The sequence below is a fragment of the Strix uralensis genome, chromosome 18, assembly GCF_047716275.1.
Source record: "Strix uralensis isolate ZFMK-TIS-50842 chromosome 18, bStrUra1, whole genome shotgun sequence".
NCBI lineage: Eukaryota > Metazoa > Chordata > Aves > Strigiformes > Strigidae > Strix > Strix uralensis.
The window spans coordinates 5,786,436-5,804,809 of NC_133989.1; the positions used below are offsets into that span (position 1 = coordinate 5,786,436).

Below are 18,374 nucleotides of genomic sequence, written 5' to 3' on the forward strand. Positions count from 1 at the left end.
CCGCGGGGCGGGCACCACGGCGGCGCGGGCGGCCCCCGGCGGCCGCGCCGGGCACCGCAGGCGGGCAGCGCGCCGGGCCGGGCGGGCGCGGGACCCGGATGCGGCGGAGGGAAGCGGCCCGGCCCGGCCCGGCCCGCGGGGTCCCGGGGCCTTCCCGACACCTTCCGAAAGGGCCCCGCCGTGCTGCGGCCCCGACATGGGACCGGCGCCCTCGGCTCCGCGCGCGGCCCCTTGGCCCCGGGATTCCCCCGCACGACGGGGCGTGTAGCGGCGGCGCGCCCCTGCCCGCGCCGGGGAGCTCGGCGAGGGAAGAGCCTTGCGCCAGGCCTCGGTGTCTGACCCGGGTGTCGGAAGACACGGGGGTAGATCAGGGGTTTTACACTTTCATGGGTTATAGAGGAAAATGGAAAAAACCAGACGGTAACGGGGCTGTGCGAAGCGTGAGCTCCCGAGTCCTACTGCAGGCATCACACCGCACGGTGTTTCCAGAGAGGGAAAGGTGTTCGTGCTCCTCCAGCTCCCTCCGGGTACAACTGACGTGGAACTGGATCAAGCTGAAAGTCCGTATTGCCCTTCGTAATAAGATGGAAATGCTTGGTGTTGAAAGTGTGAAGTTACATAGGAACAAAACCGGAACTAGCCAAACGCCTCTTTTCCTCATGGTTAGATATCGGATAAAATGTCCATCTAAAAAATATCCCAGAAACAGAGGAAAAAGCCAAAACAGACTCTGAGATACAGCATGGGGATTCACCAAACAGAAACAATGTTTTCAAAATGCCAGATTTAATAGTAAATTTAAACGTTTGTTTTAAATATAATAGGATATTTATCCTCATCTTTTTATATTTGCCAAACACCTCCTATTCATGTTAGGTCAGTAGGGAATCGATACTCATTAATCTGCAGCTAGGAAAGTCTAAACATCAGAAGGGAAGTGCACTTCCACTTATACTGGAAAAGTGAATGCTGATGCATATAATGGAAATACATCTAAAAAGAAAAAAAAAATTAGGCTGAATTCCAGAAAAAACTTCCTTAAGAGTAAGGTCTTACTTGGTCTCTGAAGGGACATTATGGAAACTTTATTGCCTGATACATTTAAAATTACCCTGAATAAAAGATCCAGGAAAATCTGTTGCAGACGCCAGTCACGCACCCTCACAGACTGGACGGGATAACTCAATAAACAAGCTCCAACTTTTATGAGTCTCTTTACTGAGCCACAGAACATAAAATTGTTTAGGGGTTCACTACTATTCCAATACATACGGACAATGTGGGAGATATGAAAGACAATAACAGCAATTATTTCAGGATTGGGACATTCCAAAGGTTCAACGAGGCAGCAAGGTCCTAGTCATCGAGTACAAATTCTGCTATTCCTGCTACTGCAGCGCTGTCCTCAAATCCACATTATCTGAAAAGTAAATAAAGCAATAGGAAACACTCATTTAACCCTTGATCCTACCATTATTAAAGTTAAGGACAGCAGTGGAGGGTCCTAGTCAAGGTAATAGACTGAGAAAATCAATTTTATCTACAGTACAGAAACTTCCTACATATGTTCCACTAACAGTAGCTGCAAACATTTCTACTCATATGAGTCACAGTGGGGGCTGCAGCATGGACCAATTTTCCACTCCAATTATTGATCCCCTACAAATATTTATGGAATTAAGCCACTCGGATATAATCTTACATAATCCATCAAAATGGAATCCCTCTTTTAATGAATTTCATCTAGGAAGGCTGTTGGATTTAGTGTTTGTTTTGGTGTTTAGTTTTTTTTAGATAGTAAATATACTTTTTTTTCCCAACAAAATCAGTTTCACTGTCACCTATCCGTGAGCTTACATTTTGCAAGGCTGTACCAAAAGCAAGGTTTCCAAGGATTTAAGCAAAGGAGATAAGACTCCTTTGTGTTGTGACAAGTGTTTCACAAAAGCAAACCTTAAATCAATACAATCTAGGCAACCTCAGTGAGCACTGCATCAATTGTATTCATTCAAATTTTTAGCACATTCCAAAAATCACCAAGCAAGAAATCAATTCTTCCATTTTGCTTTTCAGTTTCTAGAAGGCCTGCAGTAGAAATAAATTTGCTACTACAGTGCTTTTAATGCTGTCATTTTCACGTATCACTAGAATTAACTTCTGCTAATGCGGAGCAGCAGCTCCTTTTTGCACGCTTGCATGCATTTTAATGGAGAAATTCTCTATAAGCCAAGAGCTTTTTAGGTCATTCCCACCAGGTGAGGAGCCACAGATTCTTGGGAGATGCTCTAGCAATGCTGTGCGGTTCCTTTGTAAGGAATCAGAGGTTCAATACAAGCAAAGAAGAATCCGGCAGCCATGAAGAAGTCACAATCTGCAGAACAGTGTACCAGCTTTCTCCGCAGCGACACACACAGACGATTACAGGGCTGGACAGAAGCGCAGTCAGTAGGTTCAGGCAGCTCTTGCTCCTGTGACACCCGCGTAGGCAGCAGCCACTGTCAAAGCCAACCTACGCTGCAGGGGCTTTTTTGGTCTTTCATTGCCCAGTGGCACACAGTACCCCTTCTGTCACACAACATGTGGAGATAGTCTTACAAACCACAGCATAAGGGTTTGATTTAGCTGCTGGTAGTTTAAATTTTAGACTGACTCCCAATAAGCTAGACACCTGCAATGATTTAGAAGTCTGTTGTGGGTTTTTTTTCCTCAGTATAATCTGCTTCAATAAATTCCAGCTCAAGTTACACTGGACAGTTGACATCTGAGTTTAACCTCTTGTCTGATGCACATTAAAAATGCATTCCCTTTTACAGAATTTGGATAGAAATTATGTAGCCAGTTACTTCAGTGGAGTTAAGATACCATGTGCATAACTCATGGGAAATAACTCTTGACAATACAACTTACACTGTGCTACAGAAAGTTACATTTTTTTCCCCAAGATATTTCATGTCACTGCTGCTTTCATTTAATTATGAAGAATATATAGAGACACACTAACGCCGCACAAGTATGTTTCACTTCATATTTTTTAAAAAAATGAGTAATTGCCCAATTAGGTTGGAAGTGTTTTATTACTTCTTTGAATTCATTAGCCATGATAAAATGTCAAAAGCACCAGTCAAGACAGAAATAAATAACACAATCTCATGTTAGAGAGAAAGTTGCAAATACAGTATATTAAATTATAGCAATATGCTGCTTCACACCAGCCGATGTAGACAGCACACTAGGGAGACAGTAGTTTTACTCACGATCATTGAAAAGATCTATTACCAGAACAGGGCAGCTGCACACCCAACTACAGACATCATTCTTTCTTTTACCAATTCACTTTATGAATTTAATCAAGGGTTTGAACTGGCAGTTTTGGAAGTTCAACATCCCCTTTGTCTAGAGGTAACAAGAGTGGTACAAAGCTTTTCACAATAAGCCACCCAAAAATCCAAGGCTTTCACATCTTTGTAGTCTTTGCTTTCAGGTCCGTTCCTGCATCAAGTCAGTTTAAAGCCACATCTTAAGTCCTCCTTAGTACATAGTAAAGATAAACTCAGGGCAGGCAACATACGCAACATTAATATCATAGTATTGCGGAACTGCACTTCCAGGGGCTTTGAGCAGAACATCTCTGCATGTTTATGAGGAGCACTGTATCAGTCAGAAAATGAAGGAAGTTACAGTCCCTTTGGGGAAAAAAATCCATACAGAAAAGCTGTATTAAAAATATTAAGGCAAGGCCTCTACAACTGCACACCACTTCAGGCCTGAATTAAATTATGAATATTCTATTACTTAACTGTTGCCCTAATTTCTCTTTTATGGCCTACAGCAAAGTTCTCCACTGGAAAAAAGTAGTGAAAAAAACCCCAAATTCTCTACTGAAGGCCTAGTAACATGTCACTTGCATGACATCTCTCATGGTCAGTAAAAGACCATAAACACATCTTCTTCCAGGCAGGCATTGGAAAGAAATAATCTTCTGTCAGGGAAAATGGATGTAATGTATACTGTAGTGAAGTCACTTATACAAGAAAACATTACATATGGACAGATGCACTGTAAAATAAACATCTTCTACAACAACTGAAGTATGAAACATCTGAGACCCACTGTAGCAGGTCAGATGGAGTAGAAAGCCAAATGGAGAATCTCTATTTTTCAGGTTTAACTTCACCACTACTTTCATGTAATGTCCGTACTATAAAGAAATTGTACATGAAAAAATACATATGATCATTCTGGTGAGGAAAAAACATTCCCATGATTACTCAACCTCAGAAAAATTTTTAATTAAATAAAGGCGTTAAATTATGCCAGTGATTAAATCTTGTTATTGACAAGATCAAGTACTACTCTGAGTCTTAGTAATGGTGCAGTATCTAAATTAAGATCACAGGGGCTGGATTACATTCTGGTTGCTAAAAGCTTTCTTTTTTAGCTGTTTATCCAGTTCTTTGGAGTTTGAGTCTGGAAGAAAGGGGATGAAGTTAAATTTTTTTGTGCCTCAACATATTTTACATCTAGATCAACTTTTGTTATCTAGTCCTATGATTCAGTAACACGGTTTAAATTTGAAGCCTGTAACAATTGTGACATAAGAATACAGAAGACAACACATTTTTGCTCACAGTAACACACTAATTACTGTACTCACTGGTAAACTTCAATTTTGTACTGTGTTTCCAAATACCTCTACATAGAGCACCAAATTATTTGTGTGGAAGCATCAGATTTCCTGACAATTTCCATATAATCCTTACAAACACCTCACAGATCACCAAACTTGTACTTTGAGGAATTTGACAGAAACATTGCACAGACTTTGCATCACAAGGGCTTATACATTCAAAGGCAGCTTTCTGGAGTGCAGGTCCATCCATTCACATTGGGGAAAAAAGTTCACATAAACTTCAAAAATAAGAAAATGAAGTGAAACCTAGTGTGACTTTACACCAATAAGAACAACAATAAGGACAATTACTATAACAAACAAAATTAAAATAACAAGCATCTTCCGATTCTTCTTTTGATATTGCTCTGCCTATAGAAACAGAAAAGAAATAATTAATAGTTAGATTTCCGCAAAGCTACAAAGTACAGACTCTTCTTTAGTCGAAGTGAAGCACATGTATCTCAGAATTGTTCTTTGGTAACTTGACATTTCATACAATGTATATTGCAAGCAACTCCCACAAAATAACTCTGGTCTGCACCAGACTTCAGTGAAGGTAAGTGTACACTGAAGTCACATTTATCTGAATTAAAGAGCAGACTCCATAAAAAGAAGAATGCATCCTCATGTCAGTTAAGCAACCTTACTGTGACTTCTCTTCAGCAGTCCTTGAGCAGGCCCTATGCCTCCACAGGACACGAGAGCTACACGAAGAATGATACTTCATTTGGAAGAACACTTAGCTAGGAAGACCATGGAAACAAGATCAGGCAACTGGGTATGTGACAGTCTGAACAGTAAAAGTTGGTAAGATGTTTTAACTCATTTTGCTGATATAAGATCCCTATATTTGAAGGACATTAAAATTCACAACAAAACTTTGGTTTTTAATAGGCATTTCTGTTGTACCTGATTCAGCTGTGCATTTTCATTTAATTTCAATTAGAACTGATAGCTTTCTTTTTGATTTGGTTCTCAGTTTTCTGCTTCATTCCTTCTTTCTTCTAACCACATTTTCTCATCCCTTTTCTCTTTTTCCCAGGGGAATTAAAAGGAGGCAACGTGGAGAAAACTCTCCAAAAGCCAAATGAAAGTCTGCTAATAGAAGCTAAACAAAACAAAACTTGCATTTAATTATTTTTAAATTAATAAACCTTCAAAATTTAAAGGAAAAAAGATATTCATTCTTCTCCTTTATAGTCCCTGGAAAGTAATTATTTATTATCAGATTTGCTAAAGAGGAGTTTTTGACCTGAAACTATGTGACATGCAACCGCTGTGATATTTACTTAATTAGGCTTTAAGTATCAAAGCCTTGACAAAGCATCACAACCAAATCCAATTTTCATGTGAAGCAGGAATTGGTAACTAGTGATTCGTATCACCAGACTTCTGCAGTGAATTAATGCCATTTCTGTGAAAGTGCTGTCTCAGTAGTTTGTAATAATTATGCCAATGAAAACAGAAAATTATAGAAATTAAATCAGAATAAAGCTACCAACAGTATTAGAAACAGCAAGGTATCTGTGTTTGATATCACTATTCAGACCTGTGTGTATGTCTTCCATGATAGGTGAAAACAATCCCTATGCTGTACTGAGAACAGGTACATATTGGATCAAAAATCCATACTCTAGTCAGCAATCCAAAGAGGGGTTTGCTGACAATTCATTAACTACCTCTAGACTAGAAATAGCATTGATTCCAACAGATCCATTTATTTCCAGTTCAGTTTGTGCAAATTGCTTGCAATTACTTTAAGCCTTGTTCACCAATGGTCAATGCCTTTAGTGATCTCCAATTTACTTTTATGTGTAACAAGAATAAACCTATAACCCATTTAATTTGCTCTTCCTCAAATGGCACTTTTTTGCTGTCCGTATATTAGAAGTCTACCATAATATGTAGGTGACTGTGTAGTAGTAAGACATTCATGTTTCCAAAACAGAATGTTTTACTTAATAAGCTTTTGCATGAATCTTGTTTTACTTTATTTCCAGCAATGGAAGGACTGAACTGAGCTGACAAGTCAGAACTTCGCTTAAAATCAAAACAAAACAAAAAAGCCAACAAAACCAAACCAAACCACAAAACTCTGTGTTCTGCTGCCAATTCAAACTTTTCAGACGTTCATAGTAAAAGCTTCACATTAAAAGCATAAGGTTGGACCTAACTTCTAACAAGTGTCAGATGGTAAGAGAAAACATTTAAAATTATTCTTGCTGCTCACACTATTGAGATAATGTTTTCAAACTAGGACATATCAACTGACTGAAATCTATAGTGAGGTACCCACTAATCAGTTCTATTTCACAAGCACCAGGCTCTCCAAACAGAGAAAGAATTGCAGATAGGTCCCACCAGGTCAGCAATATAGAGATCAAAGTACATTGCTTGGATGCCCAGATAGTTATTTAAGAAATTAACACTAGGCATCAAGCATGACGTTAACAGAAGTTATATAGAAAGTTCCTACTACAGTACAGTTGGACGTTTGATACTGTCCAGCAATCATTCTAAAAGGCACTATGTCCAATGACCATGAAAAATGACTGAATAACTTAATGGCTATTAAATTATAAAAGATTAGATATGCAATACAGCTTAATTATTCTGTCAATTTACCTTATGTAGTTGTTTTAGTCCCTCTTCAGTTTTCATACATGACTGTTCAACGTTGTAGTCAATTCTATCTAGAACTGTTCCCTAAATAAAATGGAAAGAATGAGAACCAAATTGAACCTAAATGAACTTCATAAAGCAATTATTATTATGAGCAGCAGAGTAATTAACAATGCTCACAGCAAACAGGTAATGAACTATATAAACTATGAACTTTTACATTAGAACTAGCTGGGACTTCATTAAAGTACCTCCTTGCTCAATGCCTAACTGGTAGCTCTGTCACCATCTCATATCACGTGCCTTAATAATCACCTTACTTCCAGTTCAGGTGCTTTTGGCTGAATCTCTGGGAGAAATAACCAACAGAACTTTGGCATTCTAGGATTTTTTTAGTCTGACACTCATAACCAGTTTTATTTTTACTTATTTATTTTCATTAACTCATCTTCTGGCAGACTTCAAGCAGAGGAAACCTTCACCCAAAGAGGTAAGTTAGGAACAGTGAGAAGCACATGAAAACAGGGTGTTACAACAGGAAGAGTCTGGAAGCCTTAACACTACGTGGAATCTCCTACTTCTTACTAACACTGTGATGTCAACGTACCTGTTCTACTATCATGGCTCCCAGGTCCCTAAATATTTCATTGAGATCGGAGATTGACTGTACAATCTGACGGATTTCTCGTTCCCGCTCTTCCACCATTAATGTGTTTTGCTCCACCAATGCTAGCTGGTCATCTGTAAAACCCTGTTGAAATTAAAGATTTAGATGTTGAACTGACATTAGCAGCATGAGAACACTAGAAATAATTATAAGGACTATAAGATTTCATAACACCACAGTCCTTTTGGAATTTCCTTAGTAGACAAGTATCCAAGAAAAAAAATAAATTATTGTATTTTAAAAAGAGAGTTTCAGGGTCACTAAAATAACTTGGACAGCTATTTACAGTTTGAGCAGAGAAAACGTAAATCTTGCATCCTGCCCAAACACACAAACAACTTTTTAAAATATGATCTGTCCTAAAACAGTGGGGGTTTTTGGTGTACAAACCCAATATGAAATATTTACTGATTGATCAGCATTACAGAAAGGCCCATAATGCCAATGTGTAAAGACACAGCAGCAATTCTGAATTATTTTTTATAAACTACAGAGACCTTTCTGTTTTAGTCTCCCAAGGCCATTCACAGCTCAGCACTATCCTTTCCCCATCACTCTTATTTAGAGATAAGTGAAAAACCTCTTATACACAAGATTAGCTGAAAAGTGGCCTTGACATTTTTGGTAAGTTTTCAGTTAAACATTAAGCATTGCAGTTAAGAGTATTCTCCAGCACTATTAGATAGGACACAATAGAACAGATCCCACCATTGCTTAGAAATGCAATATCCCCAAACTCCACAAAGTAAAACAAAGAAGTGGGTCTGGTACAGCTCCACAACATAACTGTGCACAAACAAATCATTACACCATTATTTGTAACAGTTTGTAATACTGAAAATCTTCAGTTCACTTTAAAGAGTGTCACCTTCCACTCAAACTCAGAATCACAGTTTGCTAACAACTACTTCTACACCTGCCCAGAAAGGTGGTATGACAAAGGACAGCACTGTATTTACAGACCTTCTAGTCCCTGTCAGGCATGTAAGGAGAATTCAGCAGCCAAATTGAGTTCCCTCACACTGCAACACTGAGGCTGATGGCACAATCATATTAACATTGTAACAATACTAATTGGGAAAATGCATCACAAATCTGGAGAAATAGCATTTCCGCATAGCTTGGTGCTCGTGGCATACCATTTTGATATTTTCATACTAAAATTAAAGGTATGTATGAAGTTTCTTCGTACTGAATTTGCATAATAATATCTTAACTTACTCTATCGTAAAGTGTATCATCCTCCCCATCGTCCATCAGTGGGACTGAGGTGTCAAAGAAATGTTTGGATCTTTCTTCTCTATTCTTCATGCCTGTGAAAGACAAGTTATGTTTGAGCATAATACTTACACACACTAAAATCAGAGTAAGAGTAAGGTCTGAAGCACCAGACAGAAAAGCACAAGAAAGAAAATCTGGCTAAAAAATGACATAAGCAGCAGTATCTGAATTTTAACTGTCACACAGGCTTACTATTTAACAAAGCATAACAAATTCAACAAGACTTGCAAGTGTCTGATTAAAGCAGTGATTTTAAGTCATTACATTCCATGAAGTTAAAATTTAGGCAGGTTAAGAGCTTTAAAGTGTGATCAACCTAGGCTAACAAATTCTCTTAGGAACATCCCTTGTCTGAATTGTGATCTTAAGTTCCACCATTTATACCATGAGAGGCAGAAATATCAGTATAAACTTTGAAGATCAAATTTTTGTGGGTTTCTTCCAAGATTATTTTAACCTTACTTAGCTGAAAATAGAATTGCACACGATTTTAAACAGAGGATATTCCACTTTTGTCTGTTTATGGATGAATAACTTTATCAGACTACCTTTTGAAGTTTTATCTATCACAGACTACCAATCAACAGGAGGTACTATGTCTGAAGACCAAAGGCTGCTTCACCAGTGCAACCACAGTTTGAGAAGCAATGACACATTAAAAATGCAGATGGATGAAATACCCTGGTTTTGTTGATCTCTTTAACCATGAAACTTCTCCTTTAACAATAGGAAAGAGAGGTAGAATAAAGCAGTTTGAACATGGACTGTGAACCAGAAACTCCCAAATTCTAACCTCCACTCTAATATATTTTTGGTAGTCTTGTGTGCATCAATTAACCTTTCTGTGCTTCAGTTTTCCCAACTAAGAAAATAAGCACACCTTAATTAGTGGTTTCCACAGAAGGTGCCCATGTATTACTGTATCTCTTATGCTTACGTTTGAGATAGTCAGACTGTGCATGCCTAAAGTTGGTGGATAGGTCCTGAAGGGACTGTGCTAAGGAAGACACTACATTCCTGAGAACACGTGCTTCTTGTTCTGTACAACTACGTGACCTGCTCTGCAAGACCTGGACTGCTCTCTGACATCTGTGAAATAACTGAGAAAACAATTCCGTTAGTAAAGAACATACAGCAACACACACTTTAAATATCACATTGCAAAAGTTCCTATTGGAAGACTAATATTTTGATTTCTAGATTTTTAAAATTCATTTCTTATCGCCCAGTGCAATGTTTAAAAAGGTATGGAAACACAGAACATAGGTGAACAAACAACTTAAAGCTAACAGGGTAGCAGAGTAACACAACTACTTCTGACCAAAGATGTTTGCTTCATTATAACTGCTTGGACCAGAAGCCTTATATATATATATGCACATATATATATTTCTCTGATATATCTGTAAATGTGATCTGATTATGTACCCCAATTCTATTCCAAGTAGAAAAGCAAACAGGTAAGTAAAAGAAGAGGGAGGTTAAGTGACTCACGAGAAGTTCACTGGGGCAGTGAGTGCAGTACCAAGCACAGAGCCCAGGACTTCTGGCTCACTCTAATACTGATTATAAAAGAAATGCTTCACTCAAAGGAAACCACTGCTTCATCATGATGCATTACACATATGCCAGACTGTAGGCTTAGACTTGAAAGTAGTCTGTACCTGTGTGATCTCTTGAGTTGTTATTTCTATTGCCCGTTCTTCTTCACTGCTGTCATCCAGTGTTGGTCTGTTTAGGTGTTTATCATGAAGACTGGCTAATTCTTTCATCTTCTGTTTAACTCTGGCAATATCATACTGAATCTAAAACAGAAAACCAAACAATGAAGAAAGGGAAGTGACTAACATTTCAGAGGAAAAGGTTCTGACATGCTATACAAAAATCATTGAAGGAAATCTATATAACATAAAAAGCAAACCAAAGATCATTAAAAAAATGCATAAAAAGCTGACTAAGAAGTAACTGAATACTCTCATATACTCTGAGATTGCTAACTTTTTTAAGCTACTCTTGTAATCTTAGGCAAGACTGCTGTTTTCAAATATGCTTCATTAAGTTGGAATAATATTTTTATCATTATATATTAATATAATGGTAAGAAGGTTTAGCCAACTTCTAAAAACATAAATGAAAATTCAGGTCACACCTTCAACTCTGTAAACACTGAATAGCCTGAACTTAACAGCAAAAGTTAAATGACATGCTTTCAAACAAGTCATTAAAAATTAATCTGTAGGTATGATTATTATTGTAGTAAAAAGGAGACTGATCACCTTTCTGCACAATTGGTTCTGTATGCACAAACTGATGAGCCAACATGTGTGCTGAGACTACATTTTAAAAGGATTTTCTGGAAGTCAAGAATAGCTTCACACTCCAAATACTGGAAAAGGTTTTTAATTGGATGCCTCCTGAATCATTCCCTTGCATTTGTCCAAATACTTCCATAACTTGCAAGGCATCAGTACTGCATAGGCAGGAAAAATTCTCCTCCTAGAAGACACTAACATTTTCTGTTTTCAAATAATAAACTGCTAATCTTCACCATTTTAGGGTCTATTCAATTGGACACCTCAACGGATTCAAACAAAAAATCTACTAGAAGTCTACTAAAGTCTACTGATTTTCTGTACCCTTCCTTCTAAGTTTCAAACTGAGAACAGCTTTGTTTTGCTAAGAGCTTTGGGACCTTCCTGCAGTCTTAAGTCTAAACAGTCAGCTATAGCATGTCTATCCTAGTAGTCCCAGTGTACTGTTAATACTGGGCTCCCCCGATGATGCAGACCCAGCCTTCTGGAATTTCTGGCCCTAGATAATCTCCCTTTATTTCACTTGCAATATATCCTTCAAGATACGTCACAGCTTGCCTGATATTTTCCTCTAAACAAGGGTGTCAATTTAGAAAACATACTTGGTTTAATCTTTCTTCTAATACTACCTCTATCATAAAACTTACAGCACTGAGAATGTAACTGACAACACTAATAAATCCCTACAAGAGAAATCAAACTCTGTTGGATTTGCCATGCAACTTACTTCATCTGCTCCATCAACCCATTTGGGAGGTAAGCGTTTTGTTACTCCAATTGCTGCTTCAGGATCTAAACTTATTCCCGATACTAGTGCCATACGATCATCAGCAAGCTACAGAAGATAAGAAAAGACAGCAAATTAATTTTACTCAGATCCAAATTCCTGAGCATCAGAAAAAGCGCATGTATATCTTCCCATAAAAATTAACCTAAAAAATGTGTTTGTGCATGATGCGGGTATGATCAAGCTCCACATCTCCTGGTTTGTCCCTCTATGTTAATGACCTACATCCTCCCACTTCCTACAGGATCTGAAAGATGAAAGTTACTCTTAGAATAAATTTGTAGCAGATTTTCAAGGGAAGATATGGTATTGCACCGAGAATTCAAGTAATTCTCATATTGGTACATTTCATATTAGACAATGATTCACAGAAAAGGGATCCCTAATCAATGGTGTAGCATGGTTTGTATAGGGCCAGGCAATTCTGAAAATCTCATTTGGGAAAATATCCAAATAAAAATGTTTATTATATCTCCAAGAAATAAAAATAGTATCCCATGATTGTTCTCAGTGTTGTATTTAGCCAGACACTCACCTACTAGGCAGCTGAAAATCAAACACTCCTGCAAACTGACATGCAACTAAAATTGTTAAATTATTTATTTATTTAACAGAAATTAAAAACAGAAATGAAAAGGTGCTAAACAAATATAAACAAACAAAGATAGTGACCAATCCACACTTCCCTAAATCAGTGATTCCTGCTTCAGCTGTATGGTCTGAGGTAAAGAAATTTGCAGGAAAATGGATAGAATAATTCTCCAGAAAATTCTAGATTGTCAGAAAGTAAATAAGACAATGGGCCAGCCAGCTTATAGACAGCTTTCCACAGCTCCACAAGAGGTCTGAGGATAGGGAAGGAGTAAAAGAAACCCTTTATCACAATTAATAGTCATAATTTTAATAACTCGGGTGCAACAAATCAGGGTTTATATTATTGGAGGCTGATGCACACTGATGTACAGCAGCACAGTCGTAGTCCCAAAAGGGTATGCTACACTTTTTGGAGACTATTTTTGGGAATAGAATCTAATCTGTAGGGTTGAAATATTAAAAGGTTTTAGGAAAAAAACGTGTAACTAATTAAAAGTATTTTTTAGCCCCAAAATGCCTGTGATAAACCTATCAGAATCTTATTTTTCCAATAATACTTCTGGATGCAGGTTGAATAGCTTCAAACTCAAGAAACCTTAATATGACAACTATGAAGCAATAAGAATGTAATGTGCAGGGTGTTTGTTTTGGTTTTGGTTGTTTGGGGGTTTTTTAAAGCTCATTTTGGCAGAAACCAAAAGCCATGGTCTGATCCTGAATACAGAGGTAGAGATTTATTTATCTGCTTTGATATCATTACCAGTGAGATGTGCTGTTCACCCTCAGTAAGAATTCTTTTGTTAAGGACAGTATTAATGCTATTGACCTTTAAACAGATCAGAAGATTTTTCTTGGTAGGCTTTAGAAACTTATGTAAATAGGCTCAGTGCTAGAGTGTAGGTATTTCTACCATGGTGCAGTGTTGGGTGAGGTTGTCCAGAGAAAGTGTGGTATCTCCATTCTTGGAGGTTTTCAAGACTTGGTTAAACAAAGTAATGGATGACCCTATACAGATTACTATATAGATAGTATAGATAGACCCTATATAGATTATAGTCCCGTTTTGAGCAGGAGCTTGAACCAGAAGATTTCCAGAGGTTTATTCCAACAAGCATGCCTATGATTCTCCAATTTAAGGCTGAGTATGACACACACCTAACAGTGTGCAGAGCTACAGAGCAACATTTAGCGCTGGGGTCAAAGATGCTTCCGGTCATCCTTCTCCTCTGAGAGGAAGGCAGGGGAATGGATGGAGTTGGAAGACAAATACAGATCTTGTTGTCAGTTGAACTAGGCTTTGTAATTTCAGATATAAAATAATCTTCCTTTACTGGAGATAGAAAGAGGTGGTATCATCAATGATACAACTTGAAACATACTCAATTACTTCACTGTTTGTTCTCAGGGAAAGATTTAATACAGAAACCTCACTTCCTAGTTTCTCCCAGATTTCTAGTTTTCCTTTATCAGGCCTGGAAAGCTTTGTGGTTCCCCACCTCCTTCCCTTTTAAAAAGCAATCCCTCTTCCTTCCTGGGCAATTCTTTCCTGAAAGCCTATTTTTCATCCCTGACCAATAAAGTGTACAATTTATGCATAGCATAAAAAATAGTTAATAGCTTCATTGTACAAAGTCACTAAAGCCCATATGTATACAGTAAGTCAGACTAGTTTACACATGTATCTGTTAACAATGTAACATTATATCACAAAATGCTTGTCTTCTCTATGCAGCCTTGTCATCCTACTGTGGGCAGAGACACCTCATTCTATATAATGAAATTTAATAAACTAGCAGAATAAAGAAAGGAACATTTTAGCTTGACGATGTATGCTTGATGCACCATGGCAGAATAAAATGTGAAAAACAATACCTCATCCAGCTCCTGAAGTGATTTGTGGATCCCATCAGCCCCATCCAGTTAAGAGACAGCAAAAGATAAAAGGGAAAAAAAGAGACATAGGACAGATATAGGGTATGGTCAGTTGAGAAATTACTGATTTATTTTTTAAGCATGATGGTTTACCAAGAACAAAACAAACTGACTTGTAAAACACAACTATTCAATAAATATATCATGATATTGTACTTTTTAAGTCAGCATTTTGGTTGATGCACAAACTTTTTAAAAAAATATTTCAGTTGCTTGGTAAACAGAAAGAACATGAGATCAAGTTAAGAGCTTGGTTTGTTTTTCAAAGTAACTGCACAGTGATGGTTCTAGTTACTAAAATTTCAGGCAGAAAAACTGCAATAGAGTATGCTCAAGTGCGACAGCAAGGGCAATATCACTGCAGTATTCAACATCCACTGGTGAGTTAAGAGGTTTGATTACGACTGGAGGATGCATATACAAGCTTTTTTAAGACATTTATTGACAAGCACTCAAGTTATCACAGGATAAAACAGACAGCAAAAGACAAAAAGCGAAAGCAAACATAGTATACACTCACTTATGTACACACGTCAATTATGCTCTAGTTTCAGGTAACATTAATCCTACATGTATCTGGAAAAATACAAAAGGCTAGTATCTGCACCTCCTCTATTCATCAGCCTTTGTACTGTGGAGGGTACGTGTGAGCAATAGGATATTTCACTGAGAGATTAATAAAGCAAACAGATCTAAACCAAGGACAAAATACTTGTGGTTTAACAAAGCAGCAGGCTTCAACTAATGATCTCTTTTATCCTACACCAAGCTTTTGAAACAGAACTATACTGTTAAGAATGCTACTTTGATTATCTGAATTTAAGGAGTGGTTGACTGCCCACATGAGAATGCAATTTCTGAGAGAGCTCTCAGAGTAAAGGATTTCTTCAGAAGCCTGGAGAGTGAACTGAAGTAAGGCAAAGTACTATGAGCTGGAATTTGCAACGCTGTCCCGCTGGCATGCAGCAGCTCTGCTCTGGGGATACCACCCAAAAGAAAAGGTAATTAGCTGCAACTCTGACAGTCACAGGCAAACATAAACTGCGAACAGCTCGCACTACCGTCTTTACACTTCTTGCTACATTAGTAGGCTTGTAGTAACTATGTAACTCTCAGCTGTGCACCAGGATCAAGACTGAGATGCTAACTTCATCCCCTGCACAACAGAAACAATTTCCAATCGCTCTTAACTTTGATTGCATTTGAATGAGCATCCTAGAAAACAGCTTCAGTTAATGTCAACAAACACTGTAAATAAACATTTCATGCAAGTGCTGTTATTGCACTCACTGTTGAGTAAAACTGTAGTTTCACTGCTCAGTAGTCTGTATGCAAGCTTACACTATCACTAGCTGTTCTATATGATATTTTAAAAAATCCAAGGATCTGAAGAAGTGATATTGATATTGGCAAAAACCATGTTAACAAGAACTAAATGCAGTGCCAAATTAAACATGTATAATACACGTTACTATTGACATTTTCTGTTCTGCAAATGCAATTTAATACATAGCTTGTTAGACACAGGTGTAATAAAGTTAACAATGAACAAAGACCATTCAACAGCAACTCATTGGTTGAAATAAAATTTGCAGCACAAAGTACTGCTTTTCCCAACAAAAATGCATTGATAAAAAGTGATCTAGAATGATGAGACTGCCACCAGATATTTACTGGTGCCTACTACAAATAAATGGTAAGTTTGAACAGAAAGTGTAAAAACCTCAGTAGAGCTGAGCTGTCCATCACGGTCTGACAAGCTCAACAGAAAAAGCCACATAAACTGACACTTTTGAAGTTTCTGTAATGAGGACTTACACTAGAATCTACTGACTCCCCTTTTTTTCACAAAAGACTTACATTATTATTTGCATTTGGGGGAAAAAATACAAGAAGGGCAATGGACATCAGAGCAAATTATGGAAAAATTCAAGCAATGGGAATAATCTACACTAATGTATTTAACAGTGTCCACACTGAAGTGAATAGAAGAGTTCTGCTCTATGGAATAACTCGTATTTTTTTCTTTGGGGAAAGGAGGCCAAAAAGCACACTGGACAAAAAAACCTCATGTCAGTGCTAACATGAAGTTTTTGGAACAATAACTGTATTTTTTATTCATGAAGTGAATAGAGACGTGATCAGCACAAGACAGATCTCTTCTATTCGTTTTACGTGAAGTAGTAGGAAAGAAGGATCAACAAGGTGGGGAGGGAGGGGCAGAGGGGGAAAGTCGAGAGGCCGGTGGGGCGCTGAGGAGAGGGCTCCCAGCCAGGGAGGGCCGGGGCGGGTCAGGGGGGTCGGGAAGGCTGGAGGGCCAGACGGGAGGAGCGGGGCACAGGGCAGGGCTGCCGGGCAGCCCCAGGCGCGGCAAGGTACGGTAGGATGAAGGGAGGAGACTCACCGCAGCAGCCATGCTACGTGAACTCAGAGGGCTGGAGGAGCCGTAACTACTCACTTGCTCGGCCAGCAGCTGCCGGCTCTGCACCGCGTTGTTCCGCAACAACAAGAACGCGTCCGTTAGACGCCGGGTGGCCATGGCCTACCGCCCCGGGGCCCCTCGCCCCGGGGCCGCTCAGCGCCGCGCTGCCGGGCCCTCGGCCCTAGCTCAGCCCGGGGCCCGCGGGCAGAGACGGCGGCCGCCCCCGGCGACGCCCGCTGGCTGCTCACAGGGCCCGGGCGGAGGCCCCCAGCGCCGGGCCCCCCCGGCCGCCGGCCCCATCCATCCCCCCCGGATCCGACTGCAGCCCCAGCAACGGCCCCGCTCACTTCCGCGTTGTGCATCGCCCGGCGCCTTCCGGCTCGCCCGCCTCCCCCGCGCCGCTCCGCCCGGGCCCGCCGCCCGCCGCACCAGCGTTCCGGCGCTGCTGGGGCCGGGGGCAGCGAGACTCCGCGTCCAGCCCCAAGGGCGGTGAGACCCGCGAGGCCTGACAGGCCCCGGACTCCTGCCGCTTACGGGCCTTAGCGGGGGGGTACGGGGGGTTCGAGCCTCACGGTGGTGGCCACGACGAGAGCCAGGTGAGGGCCTAGGAGAAATGGCAGCCTCCATGCCCGTGTGCCCGGCCCTGGGCTCCCTTGGGGGCAGCTGAGCCGGAGCCCTGCCTTTGGAAACTTGGCAAAATGGCTTCGTACAAAGACCCCTAACATTTCCATGGCTTTTTCAGTTAACGTGCTCCTTCTCACAGCTGTGAAGCATCCTCAAATCATCCTCAAAAGGCACAAGTTTGGTTCAAAGCAAAATACTGTAGTAGGACCATTTTGGTTTGACGGCTTCTCTTTTCCCATTTATTTTTTTCATCTGAATCGCCCACTTTCCCCCCAATTTCCTTTCAGTGAATTTTCTGTTTTCCCAAAAACCTCACACAGCTCTTTTTGCTGGCTCTGACTATTAAAAAATCAGGATGTTCCCTGAAAATGAACAAGCCTTTTAAAATTACAGTATTGAGTTTGACTTTCTGAAAGAGGCTTTTTAATAAGCCAGACTGAAATTATTTTTCCCCTGCTGCT

General features: G+C 39.6%; 1 protein-coding gene across 5 annotated transcripts; it reads right to left on the minus strand.

The window, feature by feature from the left end:
* Window positions 1-3,055: 3,055 nt before the first annotated feature.
* STX16 (syntaxin 16) lies at window positions 3,056-17,587 on the minus strand. 5 transcript variants are annotated; one of them, XM_074888036.1, is made up of 8 exons: window positions 17,272-17,585; window positions 12,282-12,389; window positions 10,907-11,047; window positions 10,180-10,342; window positions 9,183-9,274; window positions 7,902-8,045; window positions 7,298-7,378; window positions 3,056-5,041 (listed from the first exon to the last, which is right to left on the minus strand). In XM_074888036.1, the coding sequence occupies exons 1-8, from the start codon at window positions 17,404-17,406 to the stop codon at window positions 4,937-4,939; spliced, it is 969 nt and encodes a 322-aa protein (XP_074744137.1). In that variant the 5' UTR covers window positions 17,407-17,585; the 3' UTR covers window positions 3,056-4,936. The 5 variants fall into 5 exon arrangements, with proteins under 5 accessions (XP_074744137.1, XP_074744139.1, XP_074744140.1 ...); XM_074888038.1 differs by having other exon boundaries at window positions 17,326-17,584; XM_074888039.1 differs by lacking the exon at window positions 17,272-17,585 and adding an exon at window positions 14,808-17,077.
* Between the last annotated feature and the right edge of the window lie 787 nt (window positions 17,588-18,374).

What these genes read in the sequence shown, in the direction of transcription:
- STX16 (XM_074888036.1), bottom strand. Translation starts at nt 17,406, where the DNA reads ATGGCCACCCGGCGTCTAACGGACGCGTTCTTGTTGTTGCGGAACAAC. An exon ending in ATGATACACTTTACGATAGA is followed by an intron (nt 8,046 to 9,182) that starts GTAAGTTAAGAT and finishes TAATTTCAACAG; the next exon opens with GGTTTTACAGATGACCAGCT. An exon ending in GAGCCATGATAGTAGAACAG is followed by an intron (nt 7,379 to 7,901) that starts GTACGTTGACAT and finishes CATTTTATTTAG; the next exon opens with GGAACAGTTCTAGATAGAAT.